General features: G+C 42.3%; 1 protein-coding gene across 4 annotated transcripts in view; it reads right to left on the bottom strand.

Moving 5' to 3' along the window:
- The window catches only part of LOC147203459 (low-density lipoprotein receptor class A domain-containing protein 4-like), a 173778-nt gene that overhangs the window by 107812 nt on the left and 49351 nt on the right, over positions 1-16615 (bottom strand). For 3 of the 4 annotated variants that reach the window (XR_015101125.1, XM_086112890.1, XM_086112893.1), the window contains exon 2: positions 6606-7331. Coding sequence is in view for 3 of the 4 variants with exons in the window: in XM_086112890.1 (XP_085969016.1) it covers positions 6606-6645 (40 nt within the window). In the remaining variant the exon portion in view is untranslated. Of the gene's footprint in view, positions 1-6605; positions 7522-16615 lie in introns of those variants that run through there. The other variant, XM_086112891.1, reaches the window with a different exon arrangement.

Genomic DNA, 16615 nt, shown 5'->3' with positions numbered 1-16615 from the left:
GTGTTGTATATTATTGAAGCCTTTAGGCATAGGGTTTCAGATTTCAATATATATATTTTTTTTAATTTCTTTGGATCGTGGCGGCATTTGTTTCTTGAGATCTCGTAGCCTACTTCACTTTCTCTGACAGTTTCTATTGATGTGCTTTTTTGATTCAACATATTTGGTACGAAGGTGTTGCCTGTGAACTTGAACTCGGGGGGAATACTTTTTCACAGCGCTCTAAGTGTTTGGGTGAAGAAAATGTTGTCATCAGTCATGCAAAACAAGTGATCTATTTGGTGGTTCACACCAAAACTACAAAATCAGATGGCAGAGCAAATTCACATGTGCCTCGTGATTATTTGATATGTTGGTATTCTTCCAAGTGGGATAGTAGTGGAGGGTCGAAGACAAATCAAATATAGCTTTGTAGATGGCTCGATGTAAGGGATTGTTCTTATTCAACTCTTGGTGCTCTTTGCTGTGTCTTCCTTATTCATTGTTGTCTCATCATGTTGCCAAATTCAATCAACTATGACAATAGAATACAAAATGTTATTGTTTTGATGTTTTAACTCTACATGCATAGTCATACTTCCCCGTAACGTAATTTTGGTAGAATACTCGCAACTCAGTCAAACAAACGGTAGAGCTTCAGAATCAATCTACAGGATCAATCCTAAATGCCAAGCTTATTAGAGATGAATAATAGAGATGTGTTTGAAGCCTCGGGCCCAAGAGCGGGCGGGCGGCCGGAGGCAACGCCTCCTCTAATAACCCTGACCCGTCAGTCACTTAACGGATGGCCAAGGGCTCCACACGGAGACAGCTCAATATGGATTGACTTTGGTGGAAGACCACACCGCAAGAGGCGGACTACAAAGAGGGAGGAGGAGATGATAGGCAGTTTAAGATAAACTGAGATGGGCAGGGAAAGGCGACCAGTGACAGAGACGAAGATTGCATTCAACCGAGAAAACTGGGACTCGAGTTGAGGATGATTTTGCAGGAAAAGCTCTGTGATTGACGAGGGTAGGTTATTGGAAAACATGGCAGCAAAAATGAAGAAGTAGTGGGAGCCTTACTCTAAAATGTACTTTGCAGAGCACCAGCAGCATTGTCAGATGTGTCATTTTTTCCTCTTTTTTACAAGCGGCGGCCATATAGCTGGATAAGTAAATTTAGCGGTAGGTGTTCAGTCACTCAATGTGACACCCTCCTCTCTTTTGCAATATATGGCAGCCAAGATTTAATTGTGTTTAATTTATACATTCGCTGAACACATGGAAAAAAACCCATCACGCGTTGTGTCACTATGGAGAAAAATAATCGGAAATGCGGCATTTGAACCATGTGGTTTAAATCTTTCTGCACCATCAAGCAACCCCCAGAAGCAGCTTGTTAACATTCAAACACGGGTCTTTTGCTTTTGTCATTGGGGGGAGGTTTTTTTGTTTTTTTTTTAATCCACTTGCCAAAAGTGGTTAGACTTTGGCTTCTTTTATAACCAGAAGCACATGTTAGTTACCGGAGTTGTTTTGTCAGCGGGGGGACTCAGCCCTGAATGATGAAATGCACGCTGAGAATAGAGTTGAGACATTTTTGGGGGAAATTGCTTATGTCCACACATGGCTCCCTATTCTTCAAACCATTGATGATTACATTTCATTACATTACATCTCAACCACTGTATCCTCACAAGTATCGCGGGCGTGCCCGAGTCGATCCCAGCTGTTTTCGGGCAGTAGGCGGGGGACACCCTGAACTGTTTGCCAGCCAATCGGAGGGCACACACAGACGAACAAACATCCACACTCACACCCACACCTAGGGACAATTTAGAGTGTTCAATCAGCCTGCCATGCATTTTTTTGGAATGTGGGAGGAAACCGGAGTACCCGGAAAAAACCCACGCAGGCACGGGGAGAGCATGCAAACTCCACACAGGAAGGCCGCAGCTGGGATTGAACCATGTACCTCTGCACTGTGAGGCCGACGTGCTAACCAGTCAACCACCATGCTGAAGGAATTGATCCCAATACCCCTGTGTCCAAAGTCAGGAGCTCCATAGACCAACTCATTCTCAACCCATGTTGTCAACTACAACAGCGCCTCCACTGCTTATAATGTTGTCTAACAACATAACATATCTACTACACAAGTAAATAACCTAAGTAGGATTACCTGCTTACAATAAATATGATATTACATTATATGGCACAATATTAGGTTTGGGATGTTGGTGTTGCCCTTGACAACAATGCTAGTTTCTCACATGACCGCTTTGGAAAATTAAAATGTAATCGTAGGTGGTTTAAGGCATCATTGAAATCGCTTAGTTTACTGGTGTGTTTTTTTTTTCTATACAGTAACACAATACAGTTTAGAGTCAAATGCGATGCAATTTTGATATTACAACACCTGCCACCAAACATCATGTCACATTATAAAAAGGTTTGTTTCTTCTGTTTTTCTTTTCATCGATTCATATCTAAACTAGTAATTCATTTTAACTGATAACGCATTTATTTCAACTAAAGTGTCTATGTCGAGTTTAATGTATTTGTAACAATGAGGGAGTCCTCTATCACCTGGGCTGCTTGCCCAGGTGATAGAGGACAGATGGGAAATGCTACATGAAAATGGTCGGAAATCCAGTTGATAAATATGATACCAAGCTTTTATTCTACAGTTTCAGTCATCCGGTCTTGGTCCTTTGCTAGCCAGGTGAGCAAGCATACTTGCCACATGAAAAGAATCAGAATGGAAAGAAATCTATTGAAGCAGACGTACACATGGACACAGATGGACTGATTACAAGTCTAGACAGAGCGTGTAAATTTATTTTACCTGACATGAACTACGCACAGTAAACAAACCTTGTTTTAACCTTGTTGCTATTGACCACTGCTGTCTGCCTACATCTGAATGTCAGTGCTTGTGTTTATTGGCAATGATGACTCCCCCCCGCCCCCACCCCCCGACCCCTCAGGACCTCTGTTGAAACAGACCACAACAGACCGACCCACATGCACGCACGGGCATAGGCAAGTGTGCAAGACTAATGCATTATGCAACACATGCCTCGAAAAACAAAAGAGAAGACTGGCGATACTTTTCCATATTCATAGTAGTTGACCACACTGATCATAACAGCAAGGTGCAAGAAAATATTTCCAGGAGTGTTAAAATATTCAAAAGAGATGCATCTTGAAAAATGTACTTTCATTGGTTGTGTACAAATATTTGGGTCTCCGGAGTGCCTTCCCACTCATCAAATGTGAAATCACCAAACACTGTACATTCTCTCTGAAAATGTGTGCATGCGAGCCATTAAAGAGGAAGTCAATTCGGAAAATTTCTTCACAGTCATATGTTCTGTGCAGCACCACTAGTCATTCTACTTCATACTGCATTGGTGGAATAAGAATTAAGCAGCAAAATCCACTCGTTTTTATCCATCTCAAGCGGTGGCCATTTTGCCCCTTGCTGTCGACAGAAAATGACATCACGGTTGCTCATGGCTCAGCTTGTGAATGTCACATGACCTACACCCTGGCAACCAGCTCAGGGAAGTCAGCGAGAACAGGCTCCCATGACCCCCTTCAGGATAAGCGGTGTTCAAAATGGATGGATGGATGACTCAAGCGCAGGGTGAGTGCTTGTTCACTTGCATGGGACAGACAACCACCAAAACTGGCTTGATTTTTGCAAGGAAACAGGGTGAATAAAATGTAATATGATTCTAGCGCGTCTCCTTACCGTCTGAACACATCAGCAAAAAGAAAACAAATGTTTTATTGAGCTAGAAAAAACAATTTCCATAATTTATTTAATTGGATTACTTACAAATAACACCTTCACTATGATATCCAATTTCCGTGAAGCAAAATGCGCTCTGCAAGATCATGTGAACTTGCCCAAACTCTCCATTGCCGCCGATGTATCGAGACTTTCGGATATTTCTATGGGGTATTTTGACAAAAGCCTGCCACAGACATGTTATTAAGACATCAGGGAACCGTTTTAAATTGTGACAAGAATGCATACGTCCTTGATGGTTGTACTGACGTGCTCACCCAGCAAGATGCTCAATTTGTCATAGTGTCCAATTTATAGTGAATTGGGGACTAAATAAGGGTAAGTCATAGCAACCTGAAGGGAAAACTGATACAATCATGGCAGACTGAATGAGTTTGAGGATGCTCGCCGGCGCACATGTCCAAATCTCTCATTTAAATACATCGAGATGGTGACAACGCTAACCTCGCCAACATAAAATGGGACTCAACAAATGCTGCTTACGCCCGCTTGTTTTATGCAGTTTGGAAGAGTTGGGTTGAATAATCCTGCAATAAGCAAACCTGCATAAGGCATATATCAGATAATAATGCATCAAGGACTTTTGTGGCATATGGAAATGTAAATGACTCCATGTGTTATTCAGTATGGTGAGGTGTTTGTATTTATTTTACATATTTTTTTTCCAAGTTTTTACGTTTATGTTCTGTTGTCCGCTTTGCTACAGTTGCAGTTGTTGTGAAAAGGCTACGCTAATAAAGAAGTATCTTCTCGAGTTATATAATAATGAAGATGTCTATTTACAGCTTTTATTCCTCCCAACGACTGTGGAACTCAATTTATCATACCAATGACAATATGAGATTCCAACGGGACTTCATTCAGTTATCATCCCGAACATCTCACATGTCTCAAGATGAATTGACACAGTTTACTGTTAAGGATAACGAGTCAATACAAGATTTGTATGACACTCATAGAGACACAGTAATGCAGCGGTGCTTCCGGGAAGAAATCATTACTGCCAATATTTCTCTCCATGATCAATATATGAATTCACAAAAGAAGAATAGAATCTTGTCAAAGAATTACTGCATCACTAAAACACTTGAACATTCCCTAGATGTTATTGCTACTCAAAAAAAAGTTTGGGATATTTGGCTTTCAGGTGAAATTTATGGAAAACGTAAAAAGCTGATGCTATCGTGATACATCATATCTTGAAAGTAGGACATTGAAATAGAAAGAATCACTGGTGATTTCCTCATCTCAAACATTTCATCGAAACAAAAGTTAACAATGGTGGGTACACCAGAACAAAAAAAAAAGAGTCTCAATAGCTCATCGTGTGCCCTTGAGCATCAATTGCAGCTTGACAATGACGTCTTGTGCTGTTCACAATAGCTTTCAGATCCTGGCGAAAATGCAGACCTATGCAATACAGGTACACCACTCTCCGACAGCCATTCCCTGATGATGCAACCTCGATGAGCTGGAAAATTGTCATCCATGAAGATGAAATTAGGCTCGTGTTGTTCATGTCGGGGCACAATCACTGAATTCAGAATGTTATTCAGGTAGTATGGGCTTGTCACAAAGTGTAGGGCGGTTCTGTACCGAGTGGACATACCTGCCCACACTGTAACACCGCCATCACCAAAAGCTCGTCTGGTGATAACAGCGGCTGATGCATAGGGCTCTCCTTGACGTCTCCATCATTTCTGGTCACCGCAAATCGACTTTGATCAGAGAACAGGACTGAGGCCCACAGGTCTCTCGTTCAGTGTTAAATGCTCCCTGGCCCATGCAAGACAATGATTCCTGTGCTTGGTGGTATGGTCAGGCGGCATCTCGACGACGCTGATGTAAATGGTTTTGAATGCTCTGACGTGACACTTGGGGGCCTCTCACCTCCCTTCAACGTGCCCGAAGTTGAGTGGCATTCATCATCCGGTTTCTCAGGCCATTGTGAACAATGTCGCGGTCATGAGCATGGGATGTGGCTCAAGGATGTCCACTTCTACCTCTTTCTGTGACAATTCCAGTCTCTCGGTATCTCTGGTGCAACCTGCTGATGACATTCTGTAACACTTTAAGCTCAGTGGGCACTTCCGTCTGAGAATGTCCTGTTTGAAGCATCACACTGGCAAGGTACTGTTAAGCCATTGTTAGGTGTCGTCTTGCTCTCATGATGTCAAAATATGATGAAGACGACTGTTTAAACACCAGCTCTAATTCAACCCGGACATTTATTGGTCGATTCAAGGATGAAAATGCCTGTTGTTAAGCTCCTTCTTAGAGAACAGCAACTGGTGCAAAAAGTACTGAAACATTTAACAGTTGGATATGTGCATTCAAAAGCTTAGAGAAGGTCACATGAAGTTCACCTGTAAAAGATTGAATGCATTTTCACCCCAAAGCCAAATATCCCTAACTTTTTGTGAGTTGTGTGGGTGTGTGCGTGGTGAGGCTTCAAATAGTGTCCAGTATGTGTGCTGCAACAGTACATTGGTTGTCAGAGGTTTCGCGTTTATCAGTAAAGATATTCTTTCTATATCTTAAATGTTGCCCAGGACTGATAAAACTGCTGCTTGAGCAATTTTAGCAACTGGAGTAGAACCACTGAACTAAGTTAAAATACAAAACAAATACTATAGTAGTCTTGTGGTAAAATGTATTTCATTATTTCATCTCAAAACACAATTATTGTTTGTAACCATTGCAGAAATGCCAAACTTTACGAAATATTTTGTATCTAATACACACACGAACACAGACACACACACGCAGACAGAGCAAAAACAGATACTATCGGCATTTACCTTTGAATGAATTTGTGTCTGGTGAGTCAGTTTGCTGCATAGTGCTCCCTCCAGCACTGAGACAGCCGTTGCCAACGCTGCAATGGCCGACAGGCCAACCTTAACTGGTCAGACCCAATGCCAGTGGGGCAAGGAAGGTGCATCTCCTACCGGACTCACTGCCATTTTTCGTCATCAGCTGCCCACATGCATGGAAACATATCACGCTCACAAGTCTTCTTGTGCTGCAAGCTGAGATGCAGGGGTGAGATGGCTCAGTTGCCTTTGTGGCGTAGCGCTTACCGCTCTGTCACCAAGTTACAAAGTAATTGTTCAAGAGGGTGGCATGCGGATGAGTGCAAAGAAGTCTTTTCTTGAGCTTGAGCCAATGATTTGAGTTTGGAGTCGGAGCCAAAGAGGGTGGATGAAGGTCAGGGATGTTTGAGAGTATGACGTGGTTGAACTGCAGTCCATCCTCCTCGCGGCAGGCTGGCAGTCGTGACCAATAGCGTATGAATTTTTGGCACACCTCTTAATCTGTCTGTCTGCAGACAAGCATCTCATCCATTTCCAGCAGCCCCTTGTCTTCTATGCCTCCGTCTTCTTGGGCTCAGTCACAGGCTAATCAACGTGCAGCCTTGTCCTTCTCCAATTTGTACAATTTGGCTTGCTCTCGTTCACTCTCTCTGTCCTCTGTCATTTGTCCTGTTGGTGCAGTCTCAAACGCTCACGCTGGTCCCATCAAAGCTGGAGAGGACAATAAAAGAAGAGAGGGAAAAGCTCAGTGAAACAACAGGTGAAATGAAAACATCCCCAAGACTAACTGCTGCCACCAAAATAACCTTCATCCATAACCACCCACTCACACCCCTTTGACATACAGAGCAGACGGATGTCGTGTGTGTGTGTGTGTGTCGCCAATTGTATGGTAGGTGGGTGGCTGCCTGGCATGGCCCCCTTTAGTTCCTCTCGCCCACAAGGTTCTTACATGAAAGGAAAAAGTTTCTCTGAAAGCCAAGCGCCGCCCGTGACCCTATTTCACAGAACCGGGGAGAGATAGAGTACCATGTGGCACTTTGAAGTCGGCCTGATAAACAGGGCTAGTGGAGGAGGAGGAAAAAACAAAACTTTATTTACATTTCAAAAGTGCTGAGTACTGCGCTTTTCAATCCTGGGGGAAAAAAAGAATTACCACAGAAAAGAAGGAAGAAGTTTTTGGTAGGTTTGGGGGATCAGGAAAAGACTGATTTTAACAGAGGGGTAACAGCATTTCATTTGGTTGTGCTCGAGAGCATAAAAGTGAAAACATGAGGAAAGAAACTAAAACAGGTTCAAAATAAATGACAACGTCATAAACAAAAACGTGAAACACCCTCCCAGTGATTGTAAAGGGGATAGATTTGACGGGGGTGGACATCAGATCCAGAATATGCAGTGTGGGTTTGAAAGTGAAAAGAAGAGGTAACAAGATGGTCGAATGCGGTAAGGAGAGCCGATGTTGGTGCAAAAAGCAGACAGATGATAAACAAACACACGCCCTGTCTGCGGTTTGGGAAAGCTCTCCACACCCCCGCTCTGCTTTCCTGCATTTACCAGGCCTTATCACAACATAGTTACACATGACGGCCTATGTTCATACAAATGGAACAGCAAAGGGACACGCTGAACTCTGGTGAAGCAGTAATGGGAAAGTTAACTTATTTGAAAGCAGGAAAAGGGAAGTTATCAGTGGTGTACAGTCAGGAGTCAGGGCCTTCAAAGCTTTCTCTGCTGGCGTTCAAAAGCACTGATCTGCATTGACAACTAGGATGAATTCTTTGAATACATTTTCAACAATCTTAATTTCAGTGTGTGTCTTTGCTCCACAGCTTGCGGTGATTTGTGTTTTTTTTTTTTTATCCAATCAGATTTATTTTTAGATGTGTTGCTATGTACACGTAATTTTCCCAAAGTCTTCAACACCTCCAGTGATGGTTCATCCCATCCACCCTCACGCGCAATTTTTATTAAGACGTTTCTTTTTTTAACCGATCAGATCTTAGATTCAATACTCGGCATATTCGCGGTGGCTCGTCAGTGTGTTTCCATCCTCTGATTGGTTGATCAGAGCGACCAGAGGTGGGTATGTCATCGGCATTGACAGAAGGTCCGTCGATCTGTCACGCAGTCCTGAGGTGAAGCGTTCCAGAAAATGGATGAACGGATGGATGAATCGGGTCCCGACTTGAACCGTGCCACACCTCGACCAACTCATAGAAAACATTTTTTTTGCATAATGCTGCTAACTCACAAACACATGAACAAACTAATTTACCAACAAATGTTGATCACAATAATACACCTCAACTTTGTGTGAATGGGCAGGCAGCGCTAAGACCGCTAAGCACAAATATGGTGTGGGGCCTGAAATGTGACTATGTATTGCCATTTTTAAGTTGGTGCAGTTGTCCAAGAAGAGTTTGTATATGTACACACTAATAAAATACTGGGTTGAATATTATGAAATGTTTGATTCATTTTGTGTTATTATTGAGCTGGACCTAAATCACTCAATCCAATAAGGGATATTTGATCTACTCAACTATTGGGTAAGAAAATGTTTCACCCACTATGGCTTATTTATATCTGGAATTGACTCCACAGATGGGTTGTATAACTTGGAACAACCTAATGAACTTGAAATCGCCACACCTGGCCAGTCCAGATAGACAAGAAAAATTAATTATTGAACTTAAATCATTTGCATCAAATTTGATTGAAGATTCTAGTGTTGTTGATAACCCAGAATTCTAGTTTATTTGGCCCAACGTTGGGAGACAGTGTGGAACCAAAACATGTCATTGAAACAACCCAGCATTTAGTTAATTTGACCAAACATTTGGGTATATTATTAAACTCACTTTTTGGGGTCAATTTAACAATTTAGGATGGTGCTACAATTACCCAGTGGCTTGGTTAAAAATCAACCAATTATTATTATTTATTTTTTTTTTACCAACTATTTTTAGTGTGCACTTTTTTCTTAGCCGTCAATGCTACAATGCTACAAACATGTTTTGTCTCCCAGAGAGATAAGCTGGAGAAGTCATTTCAATCTGACGCTGTTTCTTGTATGTCACAGAGGATCTGAGGACAAAATACGACAGCTACAAATACAATTTACATAGCTGCTGTTTGTGTGTGTGTGTGTGTGTGTGTGTGTGTTTTGTGTGTGTGTGTGTGTGTGTGTGTGTGTGTGTGTGTGTGTGTGTGTGTGTGTGTGTGTGTGTGTGTGTGTGTGTGTGTGTGTGTGTGTGTCCAGCTGGGTAGCTGAGGGCAGCCAACTGACATGACAACCAATCCAAATCCATCTTGTGATGCGATGATGGAATTTGACCTGAGGGCAGATGTTTTGGAATGTGTGCCCTGGTCATCTGAGGACATTTAAGTCTCTATGCAAAGTCTGGAACCTTTTGGCGTTAAGACTTTCCATATAGAGTGCATATGCGATTCAGGTGGATCACATATTCTTACAGCACACATAATTTAGCGATATCGAAAAGAAAAATTTCATACAAGAGGCACGCTCTCACTGAATGGTTCACTCAAAGGGTTCTGTTATTGTTCCCATGAAACTTGACTTTCACAACTCAAATTATTTGTGATTCAGTAAAGAACAAAAATTTTACTTTGTAGCATGTCATTGCTGCCCTGTGAAAAATACCTGGCGGAATATCTATTTTTTGGTTTTATTTTAAAAGTTTTTACATGAATGGCGCGTCTGCGTTTCAGACATCCCATACATGTAAATATATATATTTTTTAAAGACAAAAAATGGGTACACGTGTTTTAAACAGGACGGCGACAGTAAGCAGCAATGTGAAAATAGTTGATTGGATTCATTTTTTGGTGGTGTCACAGCTTCCTGGCTACTTTTGTGGACCTGTACATCCAATAAAAATGGCAGTCGGACCCAACTAGACTGTTTTGATGATAAAAGGGGGGCTGTGTTGTGTGACAGGAACAGTTAGAGGCACAAGCAAGACAAATATTAAGAGTATGTTCGACAAAATCGCATACAACCTGTCTTTTTTTTGTGTGTGTTCCAAAAGTTAAAAATAAAACGTGGCTGGCAAAAAATAAGTACAAATACCACATGTGCACCAACTATCCCCTCTTTTTCCAAATCATATTTTTTCATTTTTTTCGTCACTGCTGATAGTGTAGTCGTTGACCAAAGTTCTGTTCCATTTAATGAGGGTGTGAATGTGAACAGCTATCTTAATATATGCCCTGTAATTGCACATTTTCCCCATAACTGTGCACATATGAGATATTTAGAAAAGGAATGGACTACGGGAGATGCACACATCACGGTGTTATCAAACTATGAATAGTAAGTGACAAACATGAAACAGTGTTCCCGTCTTGAAGGAATGTGACACATTTTTTTTGTGTCATTCATTTAGAAACGATGTTTTTCAACGTTTGCAAGGGAATACAAATGACAGTGTATTTTTTTTTCTGAATCGTCCACTTTTAGACCCACATTTTCAAGTTTGTATTTTCCATTATATTCCTTGAAATACGACAAGGCTGCAGAATCAAGGGGCTAAAAGGGCAGCGTTATTGCTTGCAATTAGTCTTGTGTAAACGGTGCCCAATGGCCTTGTCAAACTACACGACTTTTTGGCATTCACGGTGGTCAGTGAACTGTCAGTCCATCGCCGCTGGTCCGTCGGGGAGGCGTGACAAGCAGCTGTCAAAGTCATGTCAAGGGAGGCATTATGGGTGTGTGTTAGTTCTATGTTCAGAAAAGGGAAAAATGGTAGAGAGGACTGTATGGACTGTCTATTCTCTCAAAAGAACTTCAGGTAACAAAGTTATTGAATCATACCCCCGTTTGCTAATCAGTGGCTAGCTTTGTGGTTAGCAAATGTAGCATGAGTTCAAATGCTATGTATATATTCCAGTATTTTACCTTTTGTTCAAAAGTCACTTTTCAAATACTCTACACCACATTGTGATTGTGTGTGCCAGGTCCAGAAAATTCTGGCATGCCAGACTTTTCGTAGTCGCACAATGTCACATTATTGTTTTGTGTTTTTTGTTATTGTAAAGTGTCCTTGGGTGTCTTGAAAGGCGCTTATAAATAAAATCTATTATTATTATTATTATTATTACACGGGCCACGACGCGTAAAAGACAACTCAAAATTGCCGACGAGACACCACGTTAGTCTGCGACACGTCTGTCGGCTCAAAATCAACCTTCATTCATGTAGTCCGAAATTGTCTTAAATTGTCCAGAGGTGTGAATGATTTTCTGTCTGTAAATGTGTCAATGTGGCATTCGCTTCAGTCCCTCCTATGTACTTTTCACAAGATAGCTGATGAATGGGCGGATAATTGGAATTATGAGAATAATATCTGGTTTCAGCCCTTAATTATTGAATGATTTGGCATGTTTTTTCCTTGCTGGACAAAAAAGTTAGTGCCAAATTTATTTTACCCATGCGGTTTTATCAGTCAGAAGAATGGCACAGCAAAAAGACAATGCCAAACTTGAATCAGCGATGGAGGCAGCAGAATGCAAAACTCTTCAAATCTTTAACACCCACCGACATTTCTCCCAGGACATGTAGCAATAAGAAACACCATCCCATTGAATCTATAAATGCTATTTCAGATGTACATATTTATCTTTTCAGATTGTAGTTAACTTTCTTACACTCCCAAAACATCTATACCGGTAGGTTGTTGCTGCTGGTGCCTGCTGATAGGTGGTTTGAGGGCCACAGGGAGGTGAAATTGTTAATGAGGAAAAAAAGGAAGGGGGGGGGGGGGTTAGAAGGCTATGTGCTTTAGTGCTTAATGAGACCCGTGAGTCGACTGTTACGTTGAGCCTATGCAAACATTCATTTCATTCATACTGTATCAGTTAGTTAAACAATCATACAGCAATTATTCCTATGAACCTTGACAAAATCTTAAGGAATCAAGTTGAAGAGGAGTTTAAAAATTACAAATATGAAGTGGAGAAAAACTAAACTTCAAGGTCATTTTCACCTCTATTTTCTGACCCGCTTTATCCTCACAAGGGTTGTGGGGGCTGCTGGAGCTGATCCAAGCTGTCTTCGGGCAGTAGGCGGGGGTACACCCTGCACCGGTTGCCAGTCAATCGCAGGGCACACTGAGACAAACAACCATCCGTGCTCACACTCACACCTAGGGACAATTTAGAGTGTTCAATTAGCCTGCCATGCATGTTTTTGGAATGTGGGAGAAAAACGGAGTACCCGGAGAAAACCCACGCAGGCATGAGGAGAACATGCAAACTCCACACAGGAAGGCTGGAGCCAGCATCGAACCCACTGTGAGGTCGACGCGCTAACTAGTCGACCATCAGGCCGCCCTCATTTTGACCTGTACAGACATTTTAAGTCTCTGTAATTTTAACAGAATTAGTAAAAGATCGACAACACTGCTGAAATCACTAATTAGAACCTCAACAATACATACACGCTATTGGCTGTGGTTGACAAACCGGCACATTCCCAAAATCAAATAGCGCCAGATCTCCTCTCAACATATAAATGCAATGAATTTGCCTGCTACTTGAGTCTTAAAGTGCAATCCCTCAGGTCAAACATAGGAACAAACCAGCAAAATTAGAAATGGATGCAACACTCGAAAATCACAAGGGTATAATTCAATTACCATGACAAAATTTGATACGGTGGATCACAAAACTATAACGGACTTGGTTCGGCTGTCGAAACCATCAACTAGCTACATCGATTCAATACCATCTGACTTTTTCAAAACTTTTGGGGACTCTACTTTGAGTCACAGCAAATAATCAACTGTTCACTTCATACAAGTGAGCTTGCAAAACCCCTGAAAGTAACCGCCATCAAGCCACTTCTAAAAAAAAAAAAGGGAATGCTCGATGTCTCAATTCCTGGTTACCTGACCTTTGAAAAGCGCGGAAGAGCCTCATTCAAGAGGCTCGTAAACTACGTCCATGTTTAGACTTCCTGAATGGATCAGTCCGCGCTTCGCCTGCAGCTTCTCGTCTGTGGTGAGCATAAGTGAATGTGTGAATGGATGCATCAAGCCATCGTCAAGAACTCAGTGCGCATTCTCGGTCGCATTACTCGAACTGAAATGTAAATGGGAATTGTCTGGTGTCCTGTTTGTACATTCGAGTGGGGTGGAAATGAAGGAATGAATGTAGACATGTGTGTGCGTGGCGCGCACGCCAGCTGTCGCCGTGTGCGCTGAGCAGGTGAGTGAAGTGCGCAATTGCTCACGCGTGCAGCTTAGAGGGAACATTGCTCACAGCTAACGGGAGTGGGTTGTGAAAAATCAAACGCCTCGATGAAAAGCTCAATAATGTTCCAATATAGGGTCAAGTTTGTTTCTAGCAAAGAGGTCAGATGTGGACACAGCAATGTGAATTTCCATGATAGGGTGCTGATAAGAACACTCAGACTGTCACACTGATGAGGGACATCGCTGGGTTCACTGCTGTTTTCAAGATTCAAAACGAGAGAACGGAAGCTAAACATTTTTCCCACAATATCAGTTTGGGCAACTAGATGGATGGTACAAATAACACTGCAGTTTAGAATTCCCTTTATGTCCATCAGAAAGAACAAACTTTTATGTGTGAATGAATCATTTCTCCAGTTGTATTCTTGTACTACTGCCATGAGAAACAAAGCAACACTGTTTTATAATACCACATATTTTATACATTGATGAATAAAGCCTCGTGGAGAAGCTTTTTGTTCAACTTCTACAAGGTTGTAGACAGTGATATAATCAAGATGCAGGTCCATGGGGTGGCATCGGCTCATTGAATACATGTGCTTAGGAACCATTCGGGTCCGAGATGAAACCCCACTGCGGGACTGCTGAAAAAATGTCAGTTGTCAAAGAGGTGACGACTGCTAATGCTTTAAAATCCGTCTTAAAAATGATATCCACCACCTTTCCATATCTTTGATTAAGGTTTTGATTAAGGTCTATCCATCCATCCATCTTCTACTGCTTATCGGGGCCGGGTCGCGGGGGCAGCAGCTTTAGCAGGGAAGCCCAGACTCCCCTCTCCCTAGCTCAGGGGTGGGCAAACTTTTTGGCTCGGGGGCCTCATCGAAAGCATGAAAGTACTGTATTAATATACTCTTTTTTCATGAGAACAGTGTTGTTGATCACCTATTTTAGCCAGTGCATTGTTGCAGATGGGTTGTGATCAGACCAATAGAAGTTGAGCGATGCAGAGGTCCGTAGGTGGTAGATAAGATCTCTTTCCCTCCGTCCCCCCTCCCCCTCGTGGTCTGCAACTTTAAATCAATGCGCCACCTGGTGTTGAAATGCCTGTCATTACAAGTCCACATGAAATGAATTCAATCATTCACATCGAACCTTAATTGTGGACCAAACTTTGGCGGGCCGGATTAAAAAGACCAACGGGCCGGATCCGACCCGTGGGCCGTAGTTTGCCCACCTCTGCCCGAGCTACTTCTTCCAGCTCTCCCCAGGGGATCTCAAGGCGTTCCCAGGCCAGCTGGGTGACATAGTCTCTCCAGCGTCTTTTGAGCATTTTTACATCAATTTGATGGTAAGGGGCAGTGTTGGATTCCGGCTCCAGCCTTCCTGTGTGGAGCTTGTATGGTCTCCTCGTGCCTGTGTGGGTTTTCTTCTTGTACTCTGGTTTCCTCTCACATTCCAAAAACATGCATAGCAGGTTGATTGGGCACTCCAAATTGTCCCTAGGTGTGAGTGTGAGTGCGAATGGTTATCTGTGTGCCCTGGGATTGGCTGCTAACCAGTTCCTGGTGTACCCAGCCTACTGCCCGAAGACACCTGGGATAGGCTCCAGCACGCCACCAACCCTCGTGAGGATAAGTGGATTAGAAAATGGATGGGTGGATTGACTGTAAGGTCTTTCAGTAATTTTAGAAAGCAACTTTATATTTCTTTACTTTTAAAAGTCTTTCAATCGTTTGTTCAGGTGTTTAAATTATGTCAATCTTCGTTGTTTTAGTAATTTGGTGAAGCTACTTTTCTCTGATTCGCTTTCCTTTAGCTGCTTTGTAAAGGCTTCTAAGTGTTGTGCCTTTGGTTGTGTGACTTGTGTATGAAATGTGCTTTCTAGATAAAGCTGCCTTGCCGTACTCTGGAGGTGCCCTTGGGCAAGGCACTGACGAGAGTTGAGCAGCTTTTATGTCACATATGCTGCGTATACTGTATACTGTCAAGAATATTGTCATTTGGACGTAGGCATCCACGGGCATGCATTTCTCGTTCAATTACTGATTTTACATTTTAGTAACCTGCAGATGAGCGACTTGAATAATTGTTTTACACCAAATAGTTCCAATTAATGACTTTAAGTGCATCACTAAGAAGCTCAGAAGCTTTTGCTAATGTGCTCGTAGATCACTTAAGGACAGCCACTTTTTCACCCACAGATGGACGAAGATAACACCGCTGATGATTAATGAGAGATCCACTTTCGCCTGCTTCATTGGTCCCATCTGTACTGTACTTCAGGTTGACGAGCTTGGCCAGTGGCCAGGATGCAGTTCATGGAGGCTTTTTAAGGGTGGGCCCAGCAGCTACCGTCTCACACCTTTGTCAAGATCCAGCTGCTTTGTTAGACAGGAACACAAAGCAAGGACTTTGTAAAGTTACTCGCTGGATAAACGCACAATATCAAGGCAATGATGAACACTCCTTTTTAAGCATCGCAAAGGGCACCTCGACAATAGGCATTAACATCTTTCCAAGAAGTAATTCAAGTGCATTTTTTCGCTCCTTTATATACATTCATTTATGATGCAGGCAGCATGATAGGGTAGTGATTAGCAAGCCCGCCTCGCAAATTGTGTTTGAATCTTGATGAAGGACTTGTCTTTGGACTGGAGGATGAACAAGAAAACAAATTGAGAAACTCCCAATGTGTTTGTAGACAGATGCTAATTTGCTGTCAAGCTGCCGTTGAGCAAAGCATTGCACCTCCTCACTCTACTACTACTACT

The sequence above is a fragment of the Hippocampus guttulatus genome, chromosome 6, assembly GCF_054856545.1.
Source record: "Hippocampus guttulatus isolate MCC_2025c chromosome 6, RoL_Hgut_1.0, whole genome shotgun sequence".
Classification (NCBI taxonomy): domain Eukaryota; kingdom Metazoa; phylum Chordata; class Actinopteri; order Syngnathiformes; family Syngnathidae; genus Hippocampus; species Hippocampus guttulatus.
This window is presented reverse-complemented; position numbering and strand designations above follow the sequence as displayed.